This window comes from Phoenix dactylifera, chromosome 11, assembly GCF_009389715.1.
Source record: "Phoenix dactylifera cultivar Barhee BC4 chromosome 11, palm_55x_up_171113_PBpolish2nd_filt_p, whole genome shotgun sequence".
NCBI classification, from domain to species: Eukaryota; Viridiplantae; Streptophyta; class Magnoliopsida; order Arecales; family Arecaceae; genus Phoenix; species Phoenix dactylifera.
The window spans coordinates 9,865,768-9,891,410 of NC_052402.1; the positions used below are offsets into that span (position 1 = coordinate 9,865,768).

The 25,643-nt window shown below is 35.8% G+C and overlaps 2 protein-coding genes across 3 annotated transcripts; one reads left to right on the forward strand and one right to left on the reverse strand.

The window, feature by feature from the left end:
- The first annotated feature begins 1,558 nt into the window (after positions 1 to 1,558).
- On the forward strand, positions 1,559 to 19,256 carry LOC103703322 (phosphoinositide phosphatase SAC2-like). 2 transcript variants are annotated; one of them, XM_017841862.3, is made up of 16 exons: positions 1,559 to 2,112; positions 3,909 to 4,113; positions 4,214 to 4,379; positions 5,028 to 5,250; positions 8,558 to 8,634; positions 8,823 to 9,010; positions 9,091 to 9,188; positions 9,353 to 9,486; positions 9,603 to 9,731; positions 12,077 to 12,509; positions 14,500 to 14,621; positions 14,746 to 14,859; positions 16,172 to 16,366; positions 16,833 to 16,973; positions 17,439 to 17,547; positions 18,771 to 19,256. In XM_017841862.3, the coding sequence occupies exons 1-16, from the start codon at positions 2,023 to 2,025 to the stop codon at positions 18,888 to 18,890; spliced, it is 2,544 nt and encodes an 847-aa protein (XP_017697351.2). In that variant the 5' UTR covers positions 1,559 to 2,022; the 3' UTR covers positions 18,891 to 19,256. The 2 variants fall into 2 exon arrangements, with proteins under 2 accessions (XP_017697351.2, XP_008784359.2); XM_008786137.4 differs by having other exon boundaries at positions 1,561 to 2,112; positions 9,600 to 9,731.
- Positions 19,257 to 19,871: 615 nt separating this feature from the next.
- On the reverse strand, positions 19,872 to 24,344 carry LOC103703323 (40S ribosomal protein SA-like). The gene is made up of 5 exons (XM_008786138.3): positions 24,140 to 24,344; positions 21,663 to 21,925; positions 21,379 to 21,576; positions 20,909 to 21,113; positions 19,872 to 20,289 (listed from the first exon to the last, which is right to left on the reverse strand). The coding sequence occupies exons 1-5, from the start codon at positions 24,264 to 24,266 to the stop codon at positions 20,147 to 20,149; spliced, it is 936 nt and encodes a 311-aa protein (XP_008784360.2). The 5' UTR covers positions 24,267 to 24,344; the 3' UTR covers positions 19,872 to 20,146.
- Positions 24,345 to 25,643: the final 1,299 nt, after the last annotated feature.

A 25,643-nucleotide genomic window follows, 5' to 3' on the forward strand; every position in this document is an offset into this window, starting at 1 on the left:
CTTCTTTTTTGTATATGTACACGTACCATCTAATGCCATTAAAAAATAATCGGCTTAAACTAAAATAACCGAAATACCCTTATGGGTGGATATGCAAAAAAAAAAAAGATATAAGGGTATACACATAAATAGCAACTTTATAGGGTATTCATGCACTTTTTCATATTTAGAAGAGTATAGATTTAAACAATTTATTTAAAAAAATCAATTTTTGGTAAAGTCCTGCTAAGTCTTTTATGATTCAGTTGATCGATAAGTCAAAAAAAAAGATTAAGCCATATTATCAATTTTTTTTTTAAGATCATGACTCGATCAAGTTGGAATATTACATAATTATTTTGGTAATACTATTCTCCCTTTAATTTTGATATAACTATCATTATTGAATATATGACATCTATATATTCTTGATTATTTTTAAAAGATTAAAGCATTTCAAATTTAAATTAATTATAGTTGCTTAGACCAGTAAAATATTTTTTAGTGATTTGTAAATATTGAGTTGTTGTTTATTTTTAAGGCGAGATTTTCGTAAAAGTAACATGATTCATTCTATAATAGTTGATATTAACATGAGATCATGTAATATGATACTATTAATCTTTTTTTGCCACCTTTTTTTTTTAAGAATACTTGAATTATCTTTACTAAATTTTCATCATTTTAATTAGATTTTTTTAAGTATATACCCTTCTAAATATGCATAATTGCATAAATATCTTTGCTAAGTTGCTATTTATATGTGTATCCTTATAAAATTTTTCTTTTGCACGTCTATCTTAAGGGTGTTTCAGTCATTTTAAATTTAAATCATTTATTTTTTAACGATGTTAGATGGTATGCGTGCGCGCGCGTGTGTATATATATATAAGTATTTTATAAGGATATACATGTAAATAATAATTTTACGAAGATATTCATATAATTTTATATATGTTAAAGGGTATACTTGCAACAAAAAAATCTTAAAATAATTATCTTGCATGCACCGCCATCTCAATTTTTTTAATTTTTTCAATATGCACCATGGTCTTAGTGCGCATCGTCAAGACTAATAATTTGCACATGAATCATTCCCATTATTTAATGAGCTTATATGTCTCTAGTGATTGTATATCAAGTATGTCCATTTCAACAAGTATAATGACAAGGAAGACTTTTCAATATGAGTGGTATTATTAGTGAAAGACTCATTTCTAATTCACATTTGCAACTAAAAAAAGTTTAAAAAAATCACTATTTTACAATCAAGTCCATATGGGAGGCAATTATGGAATTTGATATTCTGGGATGGGTTTGGTTGAGCTAAAACCAGAACAACTCAAACTCAGCCCGGTGCAATGTTCCTGAAAAAGAATCACAGCGCGCGAACTGTAAAAAAAGCCCTCTCCCGGACCTTCCACAGATGACAAAAACCTGTTTTGCCTCCATTTTTTTATACTTTTAAACAAATATTGTATTCATTTTTTATAATAAGAATTCACGAGTGTTACAATGGAAAGGGAAAAAAAGGTGTGTTTTTTTACTCCTCTCTCCTCTAATTCGTTGGGCTTTTGTGGATTGAGGCGTCGCCCACCCTGTGGTTTTCCTTCGCTCTCACGATCACATCCCCCCTTCCCACGATTCTCTCTCTCTCGAAAAAGAAAGGAAAAAAAAAGGGAGATACCGAGAGAAAACCAAAACAAAACTCGATTTCTCACCTCCTGTTCCTATCTTTTTTTGGATTTCGATCCGGGAGTTCGTCTCCAGAGCTTCTCCTCAGAAGATCGCTAGCTTTTTCGATTCCATTTGGCCTCCATTTTGATGTAAAAATCATTTTTTTTGGGCTGTGAATGGAAGAAAAGGTACTGGGGAGGAGACGGTGAGCACGGCGGAGAGGCGAGAGGAGGAAGAAGGATGCTATATTTGAAGCAGCCGAGGGGGAATCTGGGGGTCTGGCGGCCGGCGACGGCGTCGTGATCTCGGGGGGATTTGGATGTGCGAGTGATCTGGCCCGAGCCTACGGCTCGGGATCCGGACGGGATGGCAGACGGGGAACGGGCTCGGATTGCCGACAAGCCCGATGCCGGGAGCTGCTATCTCCAGAAATTTAGGCTCTACGAGACTCGATCGGTGAGGACTTTTCCTAAAATGGTCCTCTTTTCCTTCTGTCGTACCTCCACTCTGGTTGCTTTTGATTTTTCCGGCCGTTCAATGTCCTAAAGATGCGGACTCTTTTTTTCCCCTTGCTGCTTGAATGCCCTTCTTTTTTTTTCCAGAAATATTTTAACTCTGTATTCGTCATTGATATGTACATAATCTAGAAAATCTTTTTTTTTTGAAAATTTTGATTTTTGGGGAAAAATTGAGTTTTGTAAATGTCCGGCACATCTGAGTCTGAGCACAATTGAATTTTTATACGAGAGAAATATTGCTAGTATGCTTTTCAAAATCGTTGCAATAAATGTATTATCAGTACCTTATACTTTTAAGGAGAGGTATATATACACCCTACTATCATGCTATTATTTTGTCGTGTCAACAAAATTTTAAAAAATTGCTTCATATATATCAAAGTAGATGTCCGAGATTCTCCAATTTAGTTTCACAAAAAACGGATTTTTAAACAAATCTTTTAAAATACTAAAGGTTTGCTATGAGTTTCTTTAGCGAATTATGAAATGACTTACAAGTCTTATTTTCGGAGTTGTTTATGATAATTATTTGCTGCACTTGAGATTTATGTATATTGCCTTTTGACAGTTGCAGTGTCATTGAAATAATTTCAGAAGTTTGTCATATCGGTAGTCATTTTGTTGTTTATATGTTTATTTGGGAGAAGATTGGTCAGACATGCACTTGTTTGAAAAAAATAGGTTTTTCAAACGAGTGTTCAAAATAGTATAGTTTACTATTAATTGTCATAAATTTTGTTACTGAATCATGAAATGCCCTGAATCATAAATTTTTGATAATTAATTGCTGCCATGGAGATTTACATATATTGCTTTTTGGTGGTCATGGTGCCATTGAGATTTAGTTTTGGAAGTTTGTTATGTGAGTGCTCATTTTGTCATTTATATGTTTACTTCGGAGAAGATTAGACAGACATGCACTTGTTTGAAAAAAAATAGATTTTCCAAATAAGTATTCTAAAATAGTGTGGGTTTACTATTAATTTCATAAATTTCATTACTGCATTTATGAAATGCCTTAAAAACCCTATTTTGGAGGTCCCTTTGATAATTATTTGCTGCATATATGCTTTTTGGTCGTTGCAATGCGGTTGAAATAGTTTCAGGAATCCGTTATGTTAGTAGTTGTTTTGTCTTTTTTATGTTTTTGTTTAGGAGAGGATTAGTCAGACATGTAAGCTATATCTCTACTAACAATGTATCCATCAGATTAAGCTGGACTTGAGATTCTACTGCTATGCTACACTATTGCATTTTGGTTGCTTTAATTAAGGTAGTTCACAAGAAAATTTAATATTTCTTGAGCTGCAACAAATTTCATTTATTATTGTCATTTGTATATACTCGTGAACTAAGGTACGCCGTCTCGGTACCGGGCCCCGTACCAGTGCCACCTTATTACTATGTCAAAATGCTTGGTACAGAGGCCGGTTTGGCGTACTGAGTGTTGGTATGCCCTCCATACCGCATACCGGTACTAAACTGATACGGTACGATACGTCTTATACTGTCTAGTTCGGTATGGTGACTTACCTTGTTATGAACCTTAAGACATATACGTTGTCTAGCAACAAAATTTTTGATGCTAGAGTTATAAAGATAAAGAAGATTTCTAGGAGGTGATTATTCTTTTTGCATTCCCATATTTATTTTGTCGATATCGTATGCTAATTGTTAACCACGTTATATTTGCTTTAAAAAGATTGACTTTATCATTGCTCTCTTATGTCATAGAAATTTTACATGATCGGAAGAGACAAAAGTAGAACATTGTGGAAAGTGTTGAAGATCGATAGATTGGAGTCTTCACAGCTGAACATCCGTGAGGACTCCACCACATACTCGGAAAGTGAATGTCAGGACCTATTGAGGCGAGTACATGAAGGAAACAGAGCCACTGGTGGACTAAGATTTGTCACCAATTGCTATGGCATTGTTGGTTAGTTCCTTATATTTTATCCCTTTACAATGCATGCATGTGTATCTGTGTGTTGTATCTCTTATGATTTTTTTTTGATGAAGCACTTTTTCCTTTTCAGGTTTTATTAAATTCCTAGGGCCATATTACATGTTGCTTATTACCAAAAGAAGGCCAATTGGTGTCATATGTGGCCATACAGTGTATGCTGTCACCAAGAGTGAAATGATTGCACTTCCAAATTCTACTGTACGACCCGATATGGATAATTCTAAGATTGAGAACAGGTCATTTTATCTGTTCTGCATTTATTTCAATGAACAATGTGCTCGATACTTTCTGTGGAGAGTGATCATTGCCATTTTTATACTAAAGCTTGTTGTTTTTCTGTATTTAAAAAGAATAATGTGATGGTAATTTTATTGGTTGATGTTTTTGGTACTAATATAGACTCCAGGAACTTGTTTCTTATTTACTAAGAAATAAGAGACTCCAACCTTTTACTTTCCATTTTAAAACCCTACGTTTATTAATCATCCTTGAGTTATACCCTTCTCTAAATGAGTCAACATTCTTCAAATTTGGCTTGTGTTGTAATAGTGTCCCTTATTGCAATTAAGAATCTGCTGTTGTTATTATGGAAACTTTTCAATGAAATGGTTTATAACAGTTAACATTTCTCCTTCTATCTACATGTTGTTAAAGTAACTTACTTGGGCCTAAAATGCTGGATTGCTCATGGCCATGTATTGAGGCAAGATGTTGGATTAACATGTTTATTTGATACAGGAAATATCAAAGTTATGAAATTCAGGCTTTCTTCTAATTCTTATTGTTGTAGAACCATCATTTTTTCCATTGCAGATGCTTTCCTGTCGTTCTTTTGATTAAATTTTCTTTGTTGACAATCATATTTGTTTTTGTTGATGATGCAGATACAAGAAGCTCCTATCTGCAGTGGATCTCACAAAAGATTTCTTTTTCAGCTACTCATACCATATTATGTGTAGCCTTCAAAAGAACTTATATGATAGTCAGACAGGGCAGATATTATATGAAACAATGTTTGTTTGGAATGAGTTTTTGACACGCGGAATACGATGCCATCTCAAAAATACTCGTTGGACAGTTGCGCTGGTCTATGGGTTCTTTAAGCAAGTAAGATTTGGTGAAATGATTTTACTATGCTTAGAGGAAATATTGAATAACTGATTATTTTCTTTTTGTAAAAGAAAACCTCTTGATGTATCTTATAATGTTCTTCATCAGAACAGGGTAGATGTATAATATGTGTGAACAAAGTCATTCACAGTAGTAACAGATCATGGAATCATTATAATTTTTGAGTCATGCTGAATATATGAAATGATAATATATCGTGCAAAACCATGTTTAGTCACATGAAAATTGAGGAAGCACAAGTTTTTCTATTAATTAACCATGTCAGATGAATGCCGAGCGGTGCCGTTGTTGTGTAGTTAAATAGCTGAAAATAAATACCTGGATTCGAATGGGGCATAAATGCTCTGTTTTACAAATCAAATTAATTTAGGTCAATATATGTGACATATTGATAGTACTATATGTCAACAAATAAATACACATCCAATGTACTGTATTATTCTTGGAGATAAGATGTATGTGAAATTTACATATTACATAAATTTTGACGTTGAAGAGGTAGAAAATACTAGGCAGGGACTTTGAGTTACCTCCAAAACTTCGTAGAGACTGCATGACCTATGAAATGTTCTTGGGAGTTGTGGATTATCGAGAAAAAGAAAAGAAGTGGGGAAACAAATTGAAAAAAGCCTCAAAACAGTGTCAAATAGAAGTTGATTGCTAGCCTTTTCCCTTGTCATTGTCCAGATAAAAATCAACTCAAATTTCCTCCGAAAGATTAAAATAACATGCGTAGTTCTTATGCTTGTCAATGGTTGATATAATGTCATGCATGTTGATTAAAATACCAACAAGGTCTTCTCCAGATATATTAAGGAAATCCTTTTTGTGTTGTAGCTACTTTTTTTATTATGTTAAACTGTCAAGTAGATCCACGTTCAATATTCAACAGGATTTTTGTTTCTTCAATGCAAAACTTGATTAGTCTGTGTTATTTGGGCAATGCATGTTGATGCTGATGGACATCTTTATTGTTCTATATTAAAGATATTTAACTCTCCAGCTAATGTGACCTAGAAATAATTAGATTAAACAAATAAGGGGATATTATATTAAACAAATAAGAGGAAAAGATGCTGAAATCTTAATATGATTGGATGTAAAACCGGGGAACAGGGTCTATCCACAGCCGTTAATCACCTAAAACAACATATAATGTATATATAGCAAGCTTAATTCAAGAACACAGGGATTTGTGTCCTCAACTTATATTGAATGATGAGGGTTGTAGATATCATTAAATGGTGCTGGTTCCACGTGTTAGGCATCATGGACATAACAATGAAATTGTCCGCAATGCATTTTCTGACGCTCTTTCTCGCTTTACTGCTAAAGGTTATCATATGCTCCGAGGCTTTGTGATTTTTATTGATAACAACCGGTACCAAAATAACCATTTGAGATTGTGGATTTTACAATCCTTCTCACCAGTTTGAAATATGAATTGAATTATCATTTTCTAAGGTTATTCTGCCTCCAAATGCATCATTCAAACCCGTATTCTATGGAGATTGGTGTTTAAAAAGATCTGAGGGAGAGAGGGCAAAATAGCTCTTCTCCAATGAAAACATGGATTTTACTAAGTTCAACTGTTACACGCGCGCGCACACACACTGCTAATTGACTAGCCATAAAAAAATGACTAACTAATTGACTATCTGTAAGAAATTCACTAGCTATAAAAAATTAGAAGAAGTTTTCTGTGTTGACTGATGTTTAGTCTTTTAATCCTTTTATAAGAACTGGAAATTGAAACTGTTAGAAAATTAGAGCAACTGGAAGTACTAAAGAAGCATGAGCAAACTACTATTATACTTGATGGGTCTTCTTAAAGATCGTCAATGTTTGATTTCTAAGTAATTGATATCTAGACTCCTAGAGGGAAATAGGATGGATTCATGATAGTAATTCCTGTAATATGAGAGTAAGCGAGCTCGGAAGGCTCTAGAAGCTGTTGTTTTGACCAAGTAGAAACATCTTGCAGTTAAGGTACTCATTTGCATGGATGTAGGAAGCATGTGGGCAAAGCAGATCTTGTATTTTGACGTGACTCAGGGAAAGGATTTGAACTGCTCGACCTTTGTTCTTTGCATGGATTCTTAAAGGAGTTGAAGTAGTTTTCTATAGGATATTATGTCTTTTGGTTATAGTCTTGGGATTTGACACCAAGTTACTTATGGTCAACCTGCAACTTACAAGGGATATGTTCGTAATTTTAAGTATTTTTTGGTTGCACGGTATGCCGAACTGACCCGCACCGGACCGATCCAGTGGCTTACTGGTACGGTTCCGCTATGAAAACTGGTTCGCGCCGGAGTTGGAGAAGAAAAGGAGAAACAGCGAGCGAGCGGGGGGACAGAGGGAGCAACAGCTGCCGCGGCCGCAGAAAAAAATTTGAAAATTTTTAAGTGAAGTCGGCAAATTACTTGCCGATTGTACTTAAAAATTTTCAAATTTTTAAAATTTGAAATTTTTAAATGAAGTCGGCAAATGTTCTGCCGACTTTTATTAAAAAATTTTAAATTTTTTTCCGCGGCTGTGGCCTCGCCTCCGCCGCACCCCTGTGGCCTCCGCCACGCCTCCGCAGCTCTCCGCGGGAGTCTGCGGCCTCTCTTTCTCCCTCCCTCCCCCGCTCGCTTGTTGTTTCTCTTCTCTTTCTTCGGCTTCGACTAGGCTCTCTCGGTACGGGCCCAGTACCGAGATGGTACCAAACATGCTAAACCGGTTTGGTCGCCGACCGGTATGGCTTCCGGTATCGGTTCAGCATATCTTGCCTGGTTGCCTTACTATTTTATGTCAGTCTACTTATTTTGCTTCTATTGTGTTTCTTTAACATAGTTCACAACCTTAGAAGTTTATAAATAAGAGCTCACACATTTTGATTTTTAATTTTCTTTTAATTATTTCCCTGAGGTTCCACTTTTTTACTTTATGCTTATGGGTTCTGCATTGAGCTGACTCATGAGGTATATTCAGCCATTCAGGCCCATTGGAAATTGCTTGGCAGTAGTTCTGCATCAGTAATTCATTTCCTAACCTCTATTCATGAACTCAAGTCTCCTTGTTGAGGTGATGGTCAAAAGATGTTAATAACACCAAGATATTGCATTTTCATGTGTCCATGTGGAATGTGTTTATAAATATGTGTCACTATATCCATATTCCTTATATTACAGAGTTAAATTTTTGAGGCTTTTGCTTTAGTTCTTGGTCAACTTGTTATGTTTTACTATTAGATCTTATTTTGCTAGAGAATATTGACAGCTTTGTCTTGTAAATTCAGGCCAAACTCTCAATATCTGGAAAGAATTTCAGGTTGACACTCATTGCTAGGCGTTCACGACATTATGCTGGCACCAGGTTATTATCTGCTATGTGTTCAGATTAGTTTTGTCATTTGTTCAATTTCTGACATGGGCCTGGTTAAGTTGACTCAAGTGTTTATATGAGGCCGGTTTATTATCACATACTCTAAGTACTATTTTCATTGTTATCCATAGATCCACAGTCTTTGTTAACCATCTAACATTTATGTTCCATTTGACCAGGTACCTCAAGCGTGGTGTTAATGAGAAAGGTAGAGTGGCAAATGATGTTGAGACAGAACAAATAGTGTTTGAAGACACTCCTGGAGGAATTCCAACTGAAATCTGTTCTGTTGTCCAGAATAGGGGTTCCATACCCCTTTTTTGGTCCCAGGAAACCTCGCGACTGAACCTTAAGCCTGATATTATCTGTAAGTTTTGAATATGCTGCAGTAAGGTGTCCAAGATAAGATTATGATATCCTATCTGATTTGTTCTTACCTTTTTTTAGTGCACAAAAAGGACAAAAATTATGAAGCTACTCGGCTTCATTTCGAGAATTTGGTAAAAAGATATGGAAACCCAATCATTATTTTGAACCTGATCAAGGTAGGCCTCAAGCTAAATGTTTGTAATAATTTCTTACTTTGTAAGATACATGCATTTCAATATGGACCTAATTGTCAAACCCTTATGCCCCCCCGCACCCCCACCCCCACCCGGCAACAAAAAAGAAGAAACTCAATGGTTCTTTCTTTTTTCTTTCGTCACAGTCATGCGAGAAGAGACCTCGAGAATCTATACTTCGAGCAGAATTTGCTAATGCAATTGATGCTATAAATAAAGATCTTGCAGAGGAAAATCGTTTGAGATTCTTACATTGGGATCTTCATAAACATTCTCGGAGGTATCTGTCATCTTCCATTTATCATTTTGTTTAAGATTATAACATAGAACTGGATTCGTTTAAAGAAAATGACTATTTTAAAGATATTGTTTTAACCTAGATTTTTTTTTTAGCAGCAAAGCTACAAATGTGCTTGTGTTGTTGGGAAAAGTGGCAGCTTATGCCTTGAATTTAACAGGCTTCTTTTGCTGTCAAGTGACACCAGCTTTAAGGCTTGAGGGTGCTCTAAAATTGCCTATACCTTTGTGAGTATTTTATTCTTATATGTTTTCTCTTTTTCCGTGATACCTTCTGTCATGCACTATATATATATATATATAACATCTTTCTTTTCAATGAAATTCCGATAATGACTTTGGTTCTTGTTACGTAAAAAGTAGATATGTTATCTATGGTTTAAATTTTTCAATTGAATTTATTCTAATAATAAGCCCTAAATCACACATTGTCCATATTTGAAGAAAAAGAATATCTGTGGACCATAAAGTTTCTCCTTAGATCCCTTAAAACCCTACTTCTCCAGTTTCGTCACCAAAATCAAGGCCAAATTTTGAAATTGCAATCATTTTTCTTGATCCACACTCATTCTCTAATGCCACATTTGGATCTTGGAATAAAGGCTGGGTGGAAAACAAATTCTGTCTTTGGCCCCAATCCTGCATTTGGTTTGTGCATCAAGTAATGGAATTACATGTCGAAATCGCCATTTAGTTACATAAATGAGATGTAATTACACTCTTAGATTGGAAGAATATTCATCTCCATTCCTATATTGTTCATGAAATTTTTGGTATGAATTAGTTAGCAGCATCTGTGGTACAAGTTGGGAATCACAGATATCTTGGGTTTGAATTGATTAGCAACAATTATGGTAAAAACTTGAAAGAACAATTTGATTAAGATTTGGATTTAAGAAAAGATATTAAATTTTGATTCCATTCCTTGGTCATTATAAAATACATCTGGCCAAATCAGATATTAGAATGGAATGACTGTTCTTTTCCTGTGGTTTCTCCTTCATTTTGTGCCCAGATAATGGAATAGGAATGCCAATTCCAATTCCTCATTTTCCATGCCAATTCCATTTTGATTAACTAATGATAGGACTCGGACACAACTAACAGGCATCTTCAATTCCTAATAGGCATCTTCTGAAAACGGATCGGATACGGATTGGATATTGATGTATCATATTTGTATCCATATTTTTCAATAAATATGGATACGGATTTTGATATTAAACGGATATCAAAATTAATATCTATTTTTGTTCTAAACGGATACGGATACGAATCCGATGTTAAACATATGCATAGTTGTTATAAATGGATATGGATACGAATCGGATAGTAAACATATCCATATTTTTTATCTGAATATGGATATAAATTGGATACTTTTTTGGATATTAATTAGATTTGAGCAAAATTCAATGATGAAAACTAGCGATGAAGACATGGTCATAAAAGAAAGATTCAATAAAAAAATAATTTTGGTAAACATCTATCCATAATATAAACTAACAATTTCTTGAAAGATATACCCTCCAAAGTTGTTCGTCACCGAAGTAGACATGATCTATGGTGCCTCCAAAGCGTCTCACGATTGTCGCTGTTTTGCAATCGTTGGGTGAAAACTAGAAAGTAGATGGGATCTTCAAGACCCAAGTTGCTTGAAGACGACGAAGAGGAAAGAGGGGACGAAACGGATGAATGAGAGGTTTGAGCCTTTCAGGCATGTGGGGTGATTTGAAGGATTTTATTCGAATCGAGTATTCTATATTTGGATTACTATCTTAAGTGACGGTTATTCAATATATGAGTTTTTTTTAGTTTAGGTTTGGTTAACTACTTAATTGGTTCCCTGATTTAACTTAACTTAAACTTCTTCTTTCACTTACTCTTGTTATATGGATATCCAAATTCGAAAAATTAGGTGTATTCGCGTCCGTATCTGTATTCGAGAGATTTTTGAATTGGCTATCCGGATCTGTATCCGAATTCGATCGGACCAAAAATACGGTATCCGAATCCGACCCGAGTCGGATACGGAAACGGATACGGTCGGATATAATCCGATCCACTTTCAGCCCTAATTCCTATCACATACATTGCTCTGATTGTCCACATGGTTACTTTCAACTTCAACAAAATGTGCAACCCCTTTTCCCAACCAAAGTCAACTTGGACAACAATTCTGCACCAATTTAGAGGGTTAATGTCAAGTTTAAAGCTGGTCGTGAAATCTTTCTAAACATTGTGAATTATTATTTGATTCGTAAAACCAACTTCATAAGATAAGATAGGGCTTGTTAATTAGGGATAAGTTTTAGCCAGCTCACTAATGAAGAGAATTTTTTCTCCATTTGTGATACACTTTTAGATGTTCTTCCCTTAAAATTATTTTGGTGTCGTATACATAAAGACATGCTGGCATGCTCTTATGGATATTGATCGATAATTTGAACTTAGTAGTCAATGTGGACATGCATCACTTCGAAAAATTATAAACAGTGCAGGGTGTATCTTTCGTACATGTTTACTTGTTTGATCATTTGTTATTTTTTATGGTCAATTCTCATGTTTTACAGGAAGGATGATATTGGTCACTGCTCATGTAATAACCACGATAGCAGCAGCAACAACAACAACAAAAACCATAACAGCAATGGTGCTGGTATCTCGGGAGGTGTATCCCAGGAAATTAATGCCTGTTGCTTTGATACCTCGGGACATTCAACAGCAGAGGATAGAGTTGGAAGTAGTGAAAACTGCTTGGTTAAGCGACCTATGTTTCAAAAAGGTGTCCTACGAACAAATTGCATAGACTGCTTGGATCGCACTAATGTTGCACAATATGCCTGTGGTTTAGCTGCTCTCGGGCATCAACTTCATGCCTTGGGCTTTATAGATGTTCCCAAAATTGATCTAGATGCTCCTCTGGCTGATGATTTAATGAACTTTTATGAGACAATGGGAGACACACTTGCTCTACAATATGGTGGTTCTGCTGCTCACCACAAGGTATAGTTGTAGAATGTTATTTATGGTTGCTTATTCTGTTACTCCTTCAAAAAGCTGTTCATGTCATTGGTTCCAGCTGGATGGTGGATACATGATAGTCTCAAAGGGAATGTTTCTAACCATATATTACATAGACATATATACATACATGTGTTGCATGTTCTCTCCCCTCTTTCTTTTTCTTTGGATATTTAAGTTACGAATTTTATTCAGAGGTTTGAGGGGAAGATATGACCTTGGATTTCTAGGTCACCAGTGCAATGATTTAGTGCTTTAGTGCTGGGATACGGAGATCTTTTTCCTTATTTTCAAATCTAACTGTATAAGAATATTAAGTTATATTCATTAAACCTGTTCAGGATTTATTTCTTGAGAAGTTGAGTGTATATCCTTTGGAAATGTGAAGATATTTAGATTCCCCATTTTTCAGTATGGGAAGTGATTATGAAAATTATGCAGAAATGAATCTTTGCAAGTTGATATTTGTCAGATGTTTACTCTGAATGATTTAGATTCTGGGCATACAAAAGATATATTGAACAAATCTATATTTTGTAATTTTCGTATTGCATAAGAGGGTCACAATTTTGATTTGAGTTTGAAAGATTTTGGAATCATAGATTGGTTGAGCCAGAGTGCCAGACAATGTTTTTAATGCAAGCAAAAGATCATTTATCTATGCTTCAAATAATCTGTCTGGCACAACTTTTTTCATCATTTTTATTTTCATCTTTTAATCACTCAAAGTTTCGAACTGTTAGCAATTGTACCTCATGTCATATGGTTGATGTCGGGCTTATGTTTTACCTATAGAAGCCAAAATTGTTGCAGAAATGGAGATTTACTTGAAAAGCAACTATTGATCGTCCGGAAATTTTTTGTGTGACCAAATGTATTAGCAAAACAATTAATACCTGAAAATGGAGCTTCTGTGAAGGTTGCTCCAGATGTCCTTTACATTGTGTTACAACACAGAATAATGCTTTATTGTTAAACTGAACAAAACACTTGAGTCTCTTCTAGCACACTAAATAGATGAGCAATCTTGTCTTGGAAGTGCTTGGGACTGGCTGCTTATGTATTATTTTTATTTTCCACAAGACTTTTTATATATGGATTTTATCCTGTTTGAAGAATTTTATTGATGTTTTGTTACCCAAATATATATATTGAAATAGCAATCTTACTTGTGCAACATTTAACTTATTTTTGACGGAAACACTAGTCCCAGATGCTGGAACAGGCCATTAGTGCCTTGACAGGATATCATGGTTCCAAGTTGAGCCTCCTTTTGGTTGCAACAATGCTAGAAATTGCATAGACTGCAGTATAACCTGATATTTCTTTTAAATATTGCAGTTTCTCAGAAAAAAAAATAATGTTGCTTCTGTTGTTGTGGTTTTCTTCGCATGACTCACTAAACTGGCCATATGCCAACAGGCTGAAAAATGTTGACTGGAGTGGTGTGTACCTTCTATAAGTTACTGAGAAAAAAATGATGTTGCCTTTATTGATGTGGTGTTCTTTGCATGACTCACTAAACCAGCCATATGCCAAAAGACTGAAAAATGTTGACAGGCAAGCGCTGTGTAGCTCCTATAAGTTCTCATCTTTGTCATAGGATTGTTGAAGTGGATCATTGGACCTGATGTTTAGATTAATGATTGGTCTTTGATGCCCTTCCAGATCTCAAAAGGTGTAAAAAGAACCAATTACTGCAGCTGTTGGAAAGTAGCTGGTGCTTTAATTTCTTGATTGTTTAGGAACATAATCAAACCGTTTCAGCTTGGTCCTTAAAAGACCTGTTATTGCTGTTTGTGCTTTTTACCATTAATAAAATCAAAGTTGACTATGTTTTGCCTTAGGTATACTGGTCCCTTTGCTTGTGATGCACTTTATCTCTTATTCTTTTGACAGGTAAGTCCTTAAAAAAGAAAATGCACCACCATTCAATTGCCCTCTACTGATTGCATTTGGTAATGCTTTCTAGATATTCTCTGAGAGAAGAGGTCAATGGAAGGCAGCAACTCAGTCTCAAGAGTTCTTTAGAACACTTCAAAGATATTACAGCAATGCCTATATGGATGCTGAAAAACAAGATGCAATAAACTTGTAGGTTCATGACAAAACTTTGTGCATTTGCCTTAATCTCATGGCTTTTTATTGCTTCGGCAATGAAATTTCGTTTCTCTGTGGACTGCAGTACATATAGTTGATTTGCTATCTAATGATGCAGATTCTTGGGCCACTTCCAACCTCAACAGGGTAAACCAGCACTGTGGGAGCTGGACTCTGATCAGCATTGCAATGTAGGGAAACATAGTTATGCTTTTGCTGAGGAAAATGGAAGGTACTGTTAATAATACAATTCTCATGATTTGGTGCATGATACAGAAATTATCTTGTTGCTTCTGTCAATTTACTATGAGAAAAAAAATCTTCCTTCTCTTTTTTTTTGTTTTGCTTTTTAATGGTGGCATCCAAAGGTTACAGAGTTATTAGTTAACTCCAGTGAGTGTTTTTTCTCTTCTAATTTTGATTTTTTTTGATGTGCTAGCATCTTCATAAGTCCAAAAATTCAATTAGATATTTTTCTTGCCTTTAAAGGCATACATTTGACAATCTTCCTGTGGTCAGAATGATGTTAACTTTGCTATAGTCATGGTCGGCGGAATCGTTCCGAACCGGACGGTTCCGTCCGTTTCGAGCCGTACCGGTGGCTCACCGGTACGGTTCGGACTGTAAAAATGGCACGCTGCTGGTGCGGGAGAAAGAGAAGAGAGAGAGAGAGAGCGGGGGTGGGAAGGAGAAGGAGAGGCGGCAGACGCTGGGGGAGGTGCAGCGGAGGCCGTGACAGCTGAGGCTATGATCAGACCTTTATTTTGTTCGAAACAGGGAAACCGGCCTCGGCTGCTACGACCTCCACTGGCGTCCGCCGCTTCTCCTTCTCCCTCCCTCCCCCGCTCGCTCTCTCTCTCTCTGGCTCCGGCAGCATGCTCTCCCTCTCGGTATGGGCTCGGCACGGCCCGTACCGAGTTGTCCCGCCGGAGAACCAGTACAGTGCCCGGTACCGGTTCCTCCGACCTTGGCTATAGTATAAAAATATTCATCTGATGGTCTGGGATGAAATAAACATGGGCTTGGAGATTGATGAGGCTGTTTGATATACAATCTAAGAAACATCTGAAATAATCCTTCGTAATCAAGCTTCTTCATAACTTAGTTAATTGACAATAGTGTTTTGTTGTCTTGAGTCATGAGTTGTAATCAAGCTTATCTATCAAAGTTGTGACACCAACACAACATAATTTTTATCTGCTACCTATATGCCTTGTGTCTTCAAAGTTTGAACCTTCTTGATGATTTTCTACTTTGTTGATAACATTCGCATATTGGATTAGAACTTCTATACTTCCATTGAATGCCAATTGCTCCCTGCAGCTACAGTTGTTTTTTTGAGAATATGGTGGTTATGCAGTTACAGTTTTTCCAGTATGAAAAAACCAATCTCAGGCTTGTATGTTCTTTTAGCTGATGTTTTGCATAGTGCTTGGTCTCTTTCATTCATGTTTATAGCTGACCTTTATATCTCTATTGAATTCATTTTTGAGGTAAGAAATTGCATATATTTTCTTAGCTGACATTCATATTTTCTTCCGTAGGTCATTTTTCAAACGATCCCTATCAGATGGCAACATTCTGCATGAAAGCAATGCACCCCTCAGCTGTAATGTAGGTAGGAACAAGCTCCCTAACTCAGCTTTGTCTGACAGAAACCATCGACTAGGAGATGCCAAGGATCTGTCTGATTCAACACCAGAAATTTCAACCTCTGAAAGCGATGTATCATATTCCAGGTCAGCTGCCATAGTTTTTGATATTTATTACATTGAGAAGCTCTTGCATTTCATTTAATTTTTGATGTCAGGGGGCATATTTTAACCAAACATGGTAGCAAATAAAACAGATGACATTTTGAGATCCTTTTTATTTCAAAAAAGAGAAAATATGAACAAGGACAACCTGTACAACTACTGTTATTGACACTAAACACATTAAAAATCGAGTTGATGCATATCTAAATATATAAGTGATTTATCCTTGTGTTGCTTTTCGTTGCTAAAAGAAACTACTCATCTCTAGAATGCCTAAATTTATTACACTGGTCTATGGCCTATAGATAAGGATAGATGTTATCCTTTTCTTTTCTTTTTCTTTTTTCGCGTCATTGTATGACTTCATCTCCAACATCATTGGGTGTATATATTGATAGTTTGTTCATTTATAGTTGGCAGACTAAATATTCTTCCCTATTTGCTGCAGGCACACTCCTACAATGTCTCGCAGACAGCTTTTTGCAGATAGTGAGCATAGTTATTTCTATGAAAATGGGGATTCAAATTTCCTGGACCTTGATTGGCTTTCATCTTCTGGGAATTCATGCGAGGAAGAAATTTATGAAAGGTGATCTTCTAGCTAGAATTTATCAAGTATGTGGTTGTAATTTCAATTTAGATATTATCTCTTGCAAACTTGTTGGGGGTATATCTGAGCTTCTTATAAATTTACTTTGTGCAAAAGCATGGATTGTTTGCTGCGCTTTTGTGGTACAGTATGAAGTAGAAGAGTTTATACAAACTATATATGTAATTTTTGATTTATGAACTCCTTCGTTTTAATTGATACTGTTTTATATTCTTTTGTAGGATTTTATGCTTGCTTAACTGCCGTTAAATATGTATTTTGTCTCTAGGTCTTCATTGTTTCATTCATTCCCCCAGCTTCCCAGATGTGTATTGTATATATGAGACAAGTTAAATTTCTCTTCATCCAACATATGCGTTCTTATGAGCTGTTTGTCCTATTGAACCTTTTTTCTTGTTACAGAAACTTCTGAAATTTGTTAACAGTGCTTTTATGTCCTTACAGGTCCACAGTGATGAACTTTTCAACTGAAAATCTTTCCACTGAAAATGTCATCAATGGCATAGCTTCTGAGACAACACTGCCTTTAAGTGAGTACGGGTCGGGCATAAAGGTCAGTGGTCCTATCCCACAGTTCTTCAATTTCATTTGTTCGCCTTCTGAACAAATGCACTTTGAGGCTTGCATGACTTAACCCAATGATCGAAGGCAAAAATAAATGATTACCGATAGAACTAACTACAGGTCCTGTTTGGATGGCCTTACACTTCATCCTCTGGATGCAGCCTACATGGAGTTTTAAGATGAGAAGGGGCAAGGCATGGGTAGATAGATAGATAGAGAGAGAGAGAGAGAGAGAACAGTGTTTGATCAGAAGCCTCTGGAGCTCACGATCCCAGTAAAATCAGGATGATATGTTTCTTCCAATAGGTGATTTAGGAAATCCATTTTTTTTGGGTGGGGGGATTATGCTCTCTGATGAATTACCATACTCTAGGTTCTTCTGTTGTTGCTTCCTTCTCACCACAAAACCAATGCATTCTTTATCCGACAACAAAAATTGGACCGGCCAAAGTGTCTTCCTATTTTTTTGTGTGTGTGTTTGGGGGGGGGTGGCTGCCCAACAAGAGAGAAGCCCGTCACAACAGCGCAAATCCATGACAACCGGTATCAGCATGGACCAGTGAAATTACATGTCATGAAGGTGTCTTTTAAGGTACCAAAATAAGTCAATTGTTACTACTTGTAGACCGCCTTTCACTTGTTCAGATGGTTGGCAGCCACTGGGCAGATAATATTGTGCATGGGGCCCTGCAACGATTTTCTTTTTCCTTCTTGGAAGTTGTGATTACATAAACCACGAGCCGGTGAGATTGGAGTGGCCATAATTTATATAGATCACAATTTCAGTGAATTAATTAGTCTACAACCAATGTGATGAATCTTAAGCATGAAAGTTTTTCTGACATTTGTTTATGTGAATATAAATATATGATTATTTCAAGCATGGCACAAGTTCTCAAGCATAAATAGTTTGACTTCATGTTTGAAACTTCTGAATTAGATGATTTCCGTGTTATTTGAAATTTGGGAACTTTTAGGAACTCTTGTGCAGTATCATCATAAATTCCTTTAGAATATGCATATTCTTTTTTTTCAAACAGAAGCAGATTTTTTTCTTTAAAAAAAAAAGCAGATTCAAGATTTCATTTAATTGTTTTTGTAGGATATTTAATTTTTCTTAAGAAAATGTGTAATTCGTTTCTGTAAGATATGGCAATTCAGCTAATTCTGGTATTATTACTTCTATCTAATGATCATTTGCTTTTTTTGCAGCGAAAGCAGACAACCGAGATGCAAATGGCATATGAAGCTGGCCAAAATTCTGATATTCTCAGTGAGTTTTCTGAGAGCTTCGTGCAGTGGGTTATTCATGGAGAGGCTCTATGTCATTGATGCAGAAAATTTTAGATAATTCATCGATGCCCCGTCTGACCTCAGGTCCAGGGATGTCGGTCCCCTCAAAATTTAACATCATTGAGAAAGAGGAGAAAAATTACATAATGGTGGGGACAGACATTCATTTGTAACATACCCCCTTCCCTAATACACCCCCCTTCTGCGCCTTGTACAATTGTGTTGATTTGGTTAAAGTGCTATCCTCGGTCATAGTCTGGTAGAAGTATGAGTAGTACATAGATATAATTCTTTTGAATCTCTGTTTCATTTGTTTTAACCTTAAGTTGCCATCATGTAAATATTCACTTACATTTGGCTCCCTTGAGCTCAACATTTACAGCAGCAATTTTTTCCTGTTCTCAATTTTTGTGTTGGTTGATGATTAGTGCAAAGTACCCTCTATTATACATAATAGCAGGTTTGATGCAAAAATAATGTTCTACTGGCGTGCTTTCCCCCTTCTGAAACCCAAGTCAATTACATTTTCCAACAATTGAGAGAATGAACTGAAGGCAGAGTCTGGAGTTCTAGGTTTCATAATTATGATGTAATGTTTACGTTTTGCTCTCATATCTGAGTGGAGATTAATTCACAATCCCTCCCCCCTCCAAAAAAAATAAAAATAAATCTGGACATGGGTCATCAAAATTGGGTCTATTCGCTCAACACAAAAACAATGTTCAACTCATTTAACCCGTTTATTTACGTAATGCCTCTTACCATGGCACCTAGCGTTTAATTTGATGTTCACACTTGATACCAGTCGACTCAGCACTTTAGCAAGGGAAAAAGAATAATTATAGAGCCTTTAGATCCCATCCGCCTTTAAATTTGAAGAAGCCATGGGAATGCTGAAACGTTCATCGCTGGAAACATCATTTCCCATGCCAACCATTTGCCTATGCTGCTAAACCATGTTAAAAAGCAAGCTTCTTGCTTCCCAATCTGCATTAGAAATGCATCGATTGAAGATAACCGTTGAAATAGACAAGCATCATTTTTTCTTGATTGTAAGCAAAAGAATAACACAATAAAACCTAACTTCTTTCTAAACCTTCGACGACATTTAATTCCAAAGAACAGTTTAACATAAAAGCAAAAATTAAGCCCCAGTCATAATGCCCATGAAGAACTCTTAGTCCACAGTCTGCAATAGAACTCATAGCAGCAACTCAAAATTAAACAAAAAAAAAGTCATGATCAATAATTTCTCTCTTCTTTTTCTGAGAAAAGATATGTATTCCATTTGAATCCTAGCTCTCCCATCCCGAGGGAGCAGCTGGAGGCTGGCCATCCCAACCAGTAGGGGCAGAAACAGGAGGAACATCCACAACAGGAGGAACATCCACAGTCGGAGGAGCAGCAGCAGCATCCCATCCATCACCAGCTACAGCACCTAAGCATAACAAGAGAACTTCATCAATACATATACACATTCGAACCATCACAAGAAGAATATAGCATTACCACCATCAAATATGTAACAAGAACAAAAGTTTTGAACCAAAATCTCCCTCCTTTGGTCTGTGGGAGGATTGTTAGTGGTACAAATAAATAGAAGAGCCTTTGATGAAAAGAAGGGTATCTGGTAACTAGTAATAATAAGTAGGTTGTTGTGGGAGGGGTCAGGTCCACTTAATGTCATGCCTCAAAGGTGTTTCCCCTGTTAGATATATGCAAGGGTGGACTTGGCATACCAGTGCAATAAATTTAATAACAATGGACCAACAAGTTTAACCTATCTCGCTAAAAGTATGATTGGGGATAAAATTTTCAGTTAAAATCATAAAAGCCAGGTTGATGTTCATGATCATTAGTGTTAATCCATCTAATCTTGATAGCACAGTCAGAAATAAAAGCTGGTGGATCGACAGCTAACAATGCTGGAAAGTAGATTCGCTATTTTACAGGAAAAGCAAACAACTAAAACAGGATAAAGAACCCTCTAATGAAACTGTCATCCAAAAATTAACTGATAAACCTTAAAAGATTAAGAAAAGGAACTAGATTCTGACCTTGAGTAGCAGTCCATTCAACTCCAGGCACTGGAGGAACAACAGGAGGTACAGCTCCTGTATCAGGAACCCACTGTTCAGTAGGCCATTGGTCACTTGGTACCATACCTGTATACTCAGCAACTGCACCATATTCAGGAGCCACAGGAGCCTCCTCTTCCTGCTCCTTGGCCTCCTCAGGATCCCTGTAGAAAAACAGGTCTACCTGCAAGCGTCATGGCATAGAATGTTACTTAATGGAGGCACATAATTGATAGAAGTACGAAGATGACTCTTCATTAGTTCACCAAAGACTGAATGAGAATAGCATCTATAATACAGAGAAAAATAAGGTCTTTCATAAAACCATGGAGCCAAAATGGCTAATGTTGGTCAAGGACTCAAGGAAGAGAGCTAAGTAAACAGGCAAACAATAATTAGTACAATACAGAACAAGAAGTGGGTTTAAGATAAAATTCACTGTATCCTACCATTACTTCCCATTTGTGCCCAGGAGCAATAGTACCACGCATTTGCAGAACCATCCTAGCCAGCAACCAGTAGAGGCAACCGATACTGAGCTTCCCCTTGTTATTAGCCGGAATTCCAATGTCAACATATCGCATCGGTGAATCCGTGTCACAGAAAGCAATAGTAGGAATGTTTCCGAGAGCAGATTCCTTAATTGGCTGCAAATTTTTTTTCAAAGCACAGATATATAAGAACAAATAACATTCACCCTTTTGTAGCTCACCTATGCTAATGATTGATTCACCTGGTGATCAGTTCTAGGATCAGTGAGAATGAGGAGACGGGGTTCGCTAAAGGATGTTTGAAGCTGATTGGTGAAAGTTCCAGGTGTGTGCCTTCCAGCAATAGCATGAGCACCAGTGTATTGTGCAAATTTCAGGACAGCTCTCTGTCCATAAGGTCTAGCAGATTGAACAATGATGTCTTGGGGGTTTTCAATGGCAACAATAACCCTAGCTGCTAGCTGAAGCTTTTCCCAAGTTTTACCAAGGTTGATGATGAAGATACCTGAACAACAAATGTAAATATAGGAAAAAAGACAAAGTTAGATAGCTTATGTTTTCCATGTATTGCTTATAGTATTAGAGAAAATTTTCTGCACTGTTAGTCATGAGGGGCAAAGTAAAAATCCACCAACATATAAACACCAAGTACAAAGGAAAAAAAGAGAGAGAAAAAAGGGAAATCATTAATTAGGAGGAATACCACTGCCATGCTATACAGGCACATTGTGCCAATAGCGGCAATCTGTAAAAAGTCATTATGGGTATCCCTGTTCACAAACAGGTTTACCCCAAAGTCAGCTTTAAGTGTCCAGAGATATCTACTGATTGTTTCAATTTCTATAATATTTAGTTGATTATTTGAAAGGATAATACTTTTCTTTTATTTTGCAAGCTAACCCATTCAACAGACCAGGACACATTTAATCAAAAGCTTGCAGGCTATGATCATGATGCCCATCTTGTCAGCATGGGTCAAAATTGTCAGATCTTAGACTAATATATAGTATATAGGATGAAAGGAAGGTACTGATATCTAGTGGTGTAACCACCAATTATGATTATATTCTTAATAATTTTTGTGAAATAAGCCAATAACATTTGTATTATATATGCTTGGCTTCTATCAAGTTTTGACAATACAAATCCTTCCACAAACAGGTTGCAATGTTCATACTCATCATCGTAGTTTATCCTGAGCTTCTTTTGATCGCACCCAGTTGGAACCTAAGGCTTCATCTCTAGGCGTACAAATAGCATTATTCATCCTTTCATAGCATTTCATTACAAAATTCCAATTTCTTAAGATTGTATATCTTGAAGCCAGAAATTTAGGCAACAAATAGGGGCAGAGGCTGTGATAAGTGTAGTTTGTAATATTGATTATATACATGTGCTGGAATAGAACAGACACTAAGAAGTTGAGGCAGCCTGATAATAATATATTCAAAAAATGATAAATACAAAGAGAACCTTAAAGAATAGTTATAACCTACCAAGTGCATCATTATAAGTCAAATAAAATGCAACAGTCAATGAGAGTATCAACTAGCCAACAAGATGCTAAACCATAAATCAGTCTCATTCTCCATATTAGGTATGACAAACCGAAAAGGAGAGTGCCCATCTTTTAAAACATGGAGACTAGTGGAATAGATCTGCACAACTTTTTCCAAACATTAACTCCTTATCAACAGAATTGAACATCCTTGATCAGCAGGCTATGGGGAATCAAAATCTCATGAAAGCAGGATAGCTCAACCTGCAGATTGACCATGTTCTACAGCAGTCACCTAAACTATCAATTTTCGCTTACAGATCAACATGTACATAGAAACAAGAGTTCCATCCCTTAAAGGGTATCAGAAGCATGTGCAAGTGTTGTAAATGCAACACACCGTTCAAAACATTATTAATTGGAAAATTTATATAAGACAACATGTTGATGATGGTCACCATTACATAACTTTGAACTTGCGGTGAAATTATTATTTCATCGAAAATGGATACACAGACCGCATCTCATGCATCTACTTTTTTTCACCTAATTGAATGCGGCAGCCTGATGATCGACAAAAAGTGGGTAGCGATCACCATACATCCACATGCAACTATTTTGGATATGAATACCATTCGTTATGGACTAGCATGCTTCAATGTGTAATTGGAGCATATATGAAGATGCTACATTTATTTTTTTTTCATGATGGGATCAGAGGACACTTTAAAGGAGCAGCGTAGGTTATTAATGAAATTACGAGAAACCATGCGACAGCATATGCACACATTCAACAGTCATTATCATCAAACCGGCGAAGTTTTCGAATCTGGAAAAAGATAATTCCAAAGTTTCATAAAGATTACAACCAAGGACTTGATTTACAATTCATGGATCATCTAAATAAAGGCCCAACAATTCGCACTGTTGTTTTGTGAGGTTTTACCAACGCATGCGCGATAACCAAAAAAGAGAACCAACCTCATCAAAAATCTTTCCTTTTACATAATCAACTTATCAAAATCATTACTTTCTACAAATTTAAGGCGATTCAAACCGACTGCTATCCAGAAAAATCATAAAAAAATTTAAAACTGCAAAAGAAAATTACGTAGATGACTGCTTGTTTCTTCGAATTAACAGTAAGATCCACAGATCTAATGCAACACTAGATGAAGAGAAAAAGCAAAGCAATCTCGGTCAGGTGGAGGGCTCCGTTACCGTCAGATCTTCTCTTAAAGACGTAACGCTCCATTTGGAAATCGCAGTTCTTGGTGCCTAGGTGCACGTCGGCAGCGAGCAACATCTGGATGTCCTGCTCCTTCTGCGAGAGAGCCCTCGTCGCCATGGCTTCAACTCCAGTGGCCTTGAGATCTAGGGGCTAGGGTTTCGGTTTGAGGAGGGGCCGAGAGGAAGCCGGGGTTGGGGTTTTTGTACTGCCGTGCCGCAAAACCCTAATGCCTATTTGGTGTAAAATGACCAAAAAGGATCCGGTCCACCCGGATCCGAACTCGATCTCCGTTTTGTTTGTTTTTTTTTTTTAATTTTTATTTACAGGCATACCCTACAAAATATACAAAATTATATGAATTTTTTTAAAATTATTATTTGTATATATACCTTCATAAAATATTATATATATATATATATATATATATATATATATGTACCTATATCATCTAATACTGTTAATAAATAAATAATTTTAAATTTAAGATAACAAAAATATTCTTACGGGTAGAAGCGTGAATATAGATTCGATAAAAAAATAATGAAAAATAGCAACTTTGCAAGAGTATTTGTGCAATTATGCATATTTAGGAGGGTATATACTTAAAAATAATAAAAAATAATCAAAATTTAGTAAAGAAAATTTAGTTGTTCTTAATAAAAGTAAGATGACGAAAAAAGATTAATAATATCATGTAATATAATCTCATATTAATATTAACTTTTATAGAATAAATTATGTTGCTTTTACAAAACTTTGGTCTAAAAAACAGACAACAACTCAACATTTACAATTTACTAAAAAATATTTTACTAATTTAAGCATCTATAATTAATTTAAATTCAATATGCTTTAATCTTTTAAAAATAATGAAGAATATATTGATGTCAAAGATTGAATAATAATAATTATATCAAAATCAAATGAAAAATAGTATTACCAAAATGGTTAGTTAATATTTCGACTTGACCGAGTTAAGATCCTGAAAAAAAAATGACAATGTGGCTCGATCTTTTTTTTTTACTCGTCAATCCAACTGAATCATAAAATACGCAGCAAGTTTCAGCTGAGTTTTGTTTTATTTTAAGAGAATTTTTTTGAATATATACTCTTCTAAATATTAAAAATTGTATGAATATCCTCGTAAAGTTGTTATTGCATATCTACTCATAAGGGTATTTTAGTCATTTAAATTTTAAGTCGTTTAATTTTTAATGACATTATATGTATACAGGTACATATAAAAAAATAAAAAAGGGGTACATGCAAATCATAATTTTATGAAGATATTCATATAATTTTGTATATGTAGAGAGGTATACATGCAAAAAAAAAAAAATCTTTTTTTCTTTTTTTTCTACATCAGATCAGGACATAGGCAGTTGGTTCAAACTACTTCTAATGTAAATGGCCGAGTTTGGTCCAATTATGGTGGGCTCAATCAAGCTCGAATTGGAAGTCAATTAGGTCTAGCTTGCAAGTTGAAACTAAAAA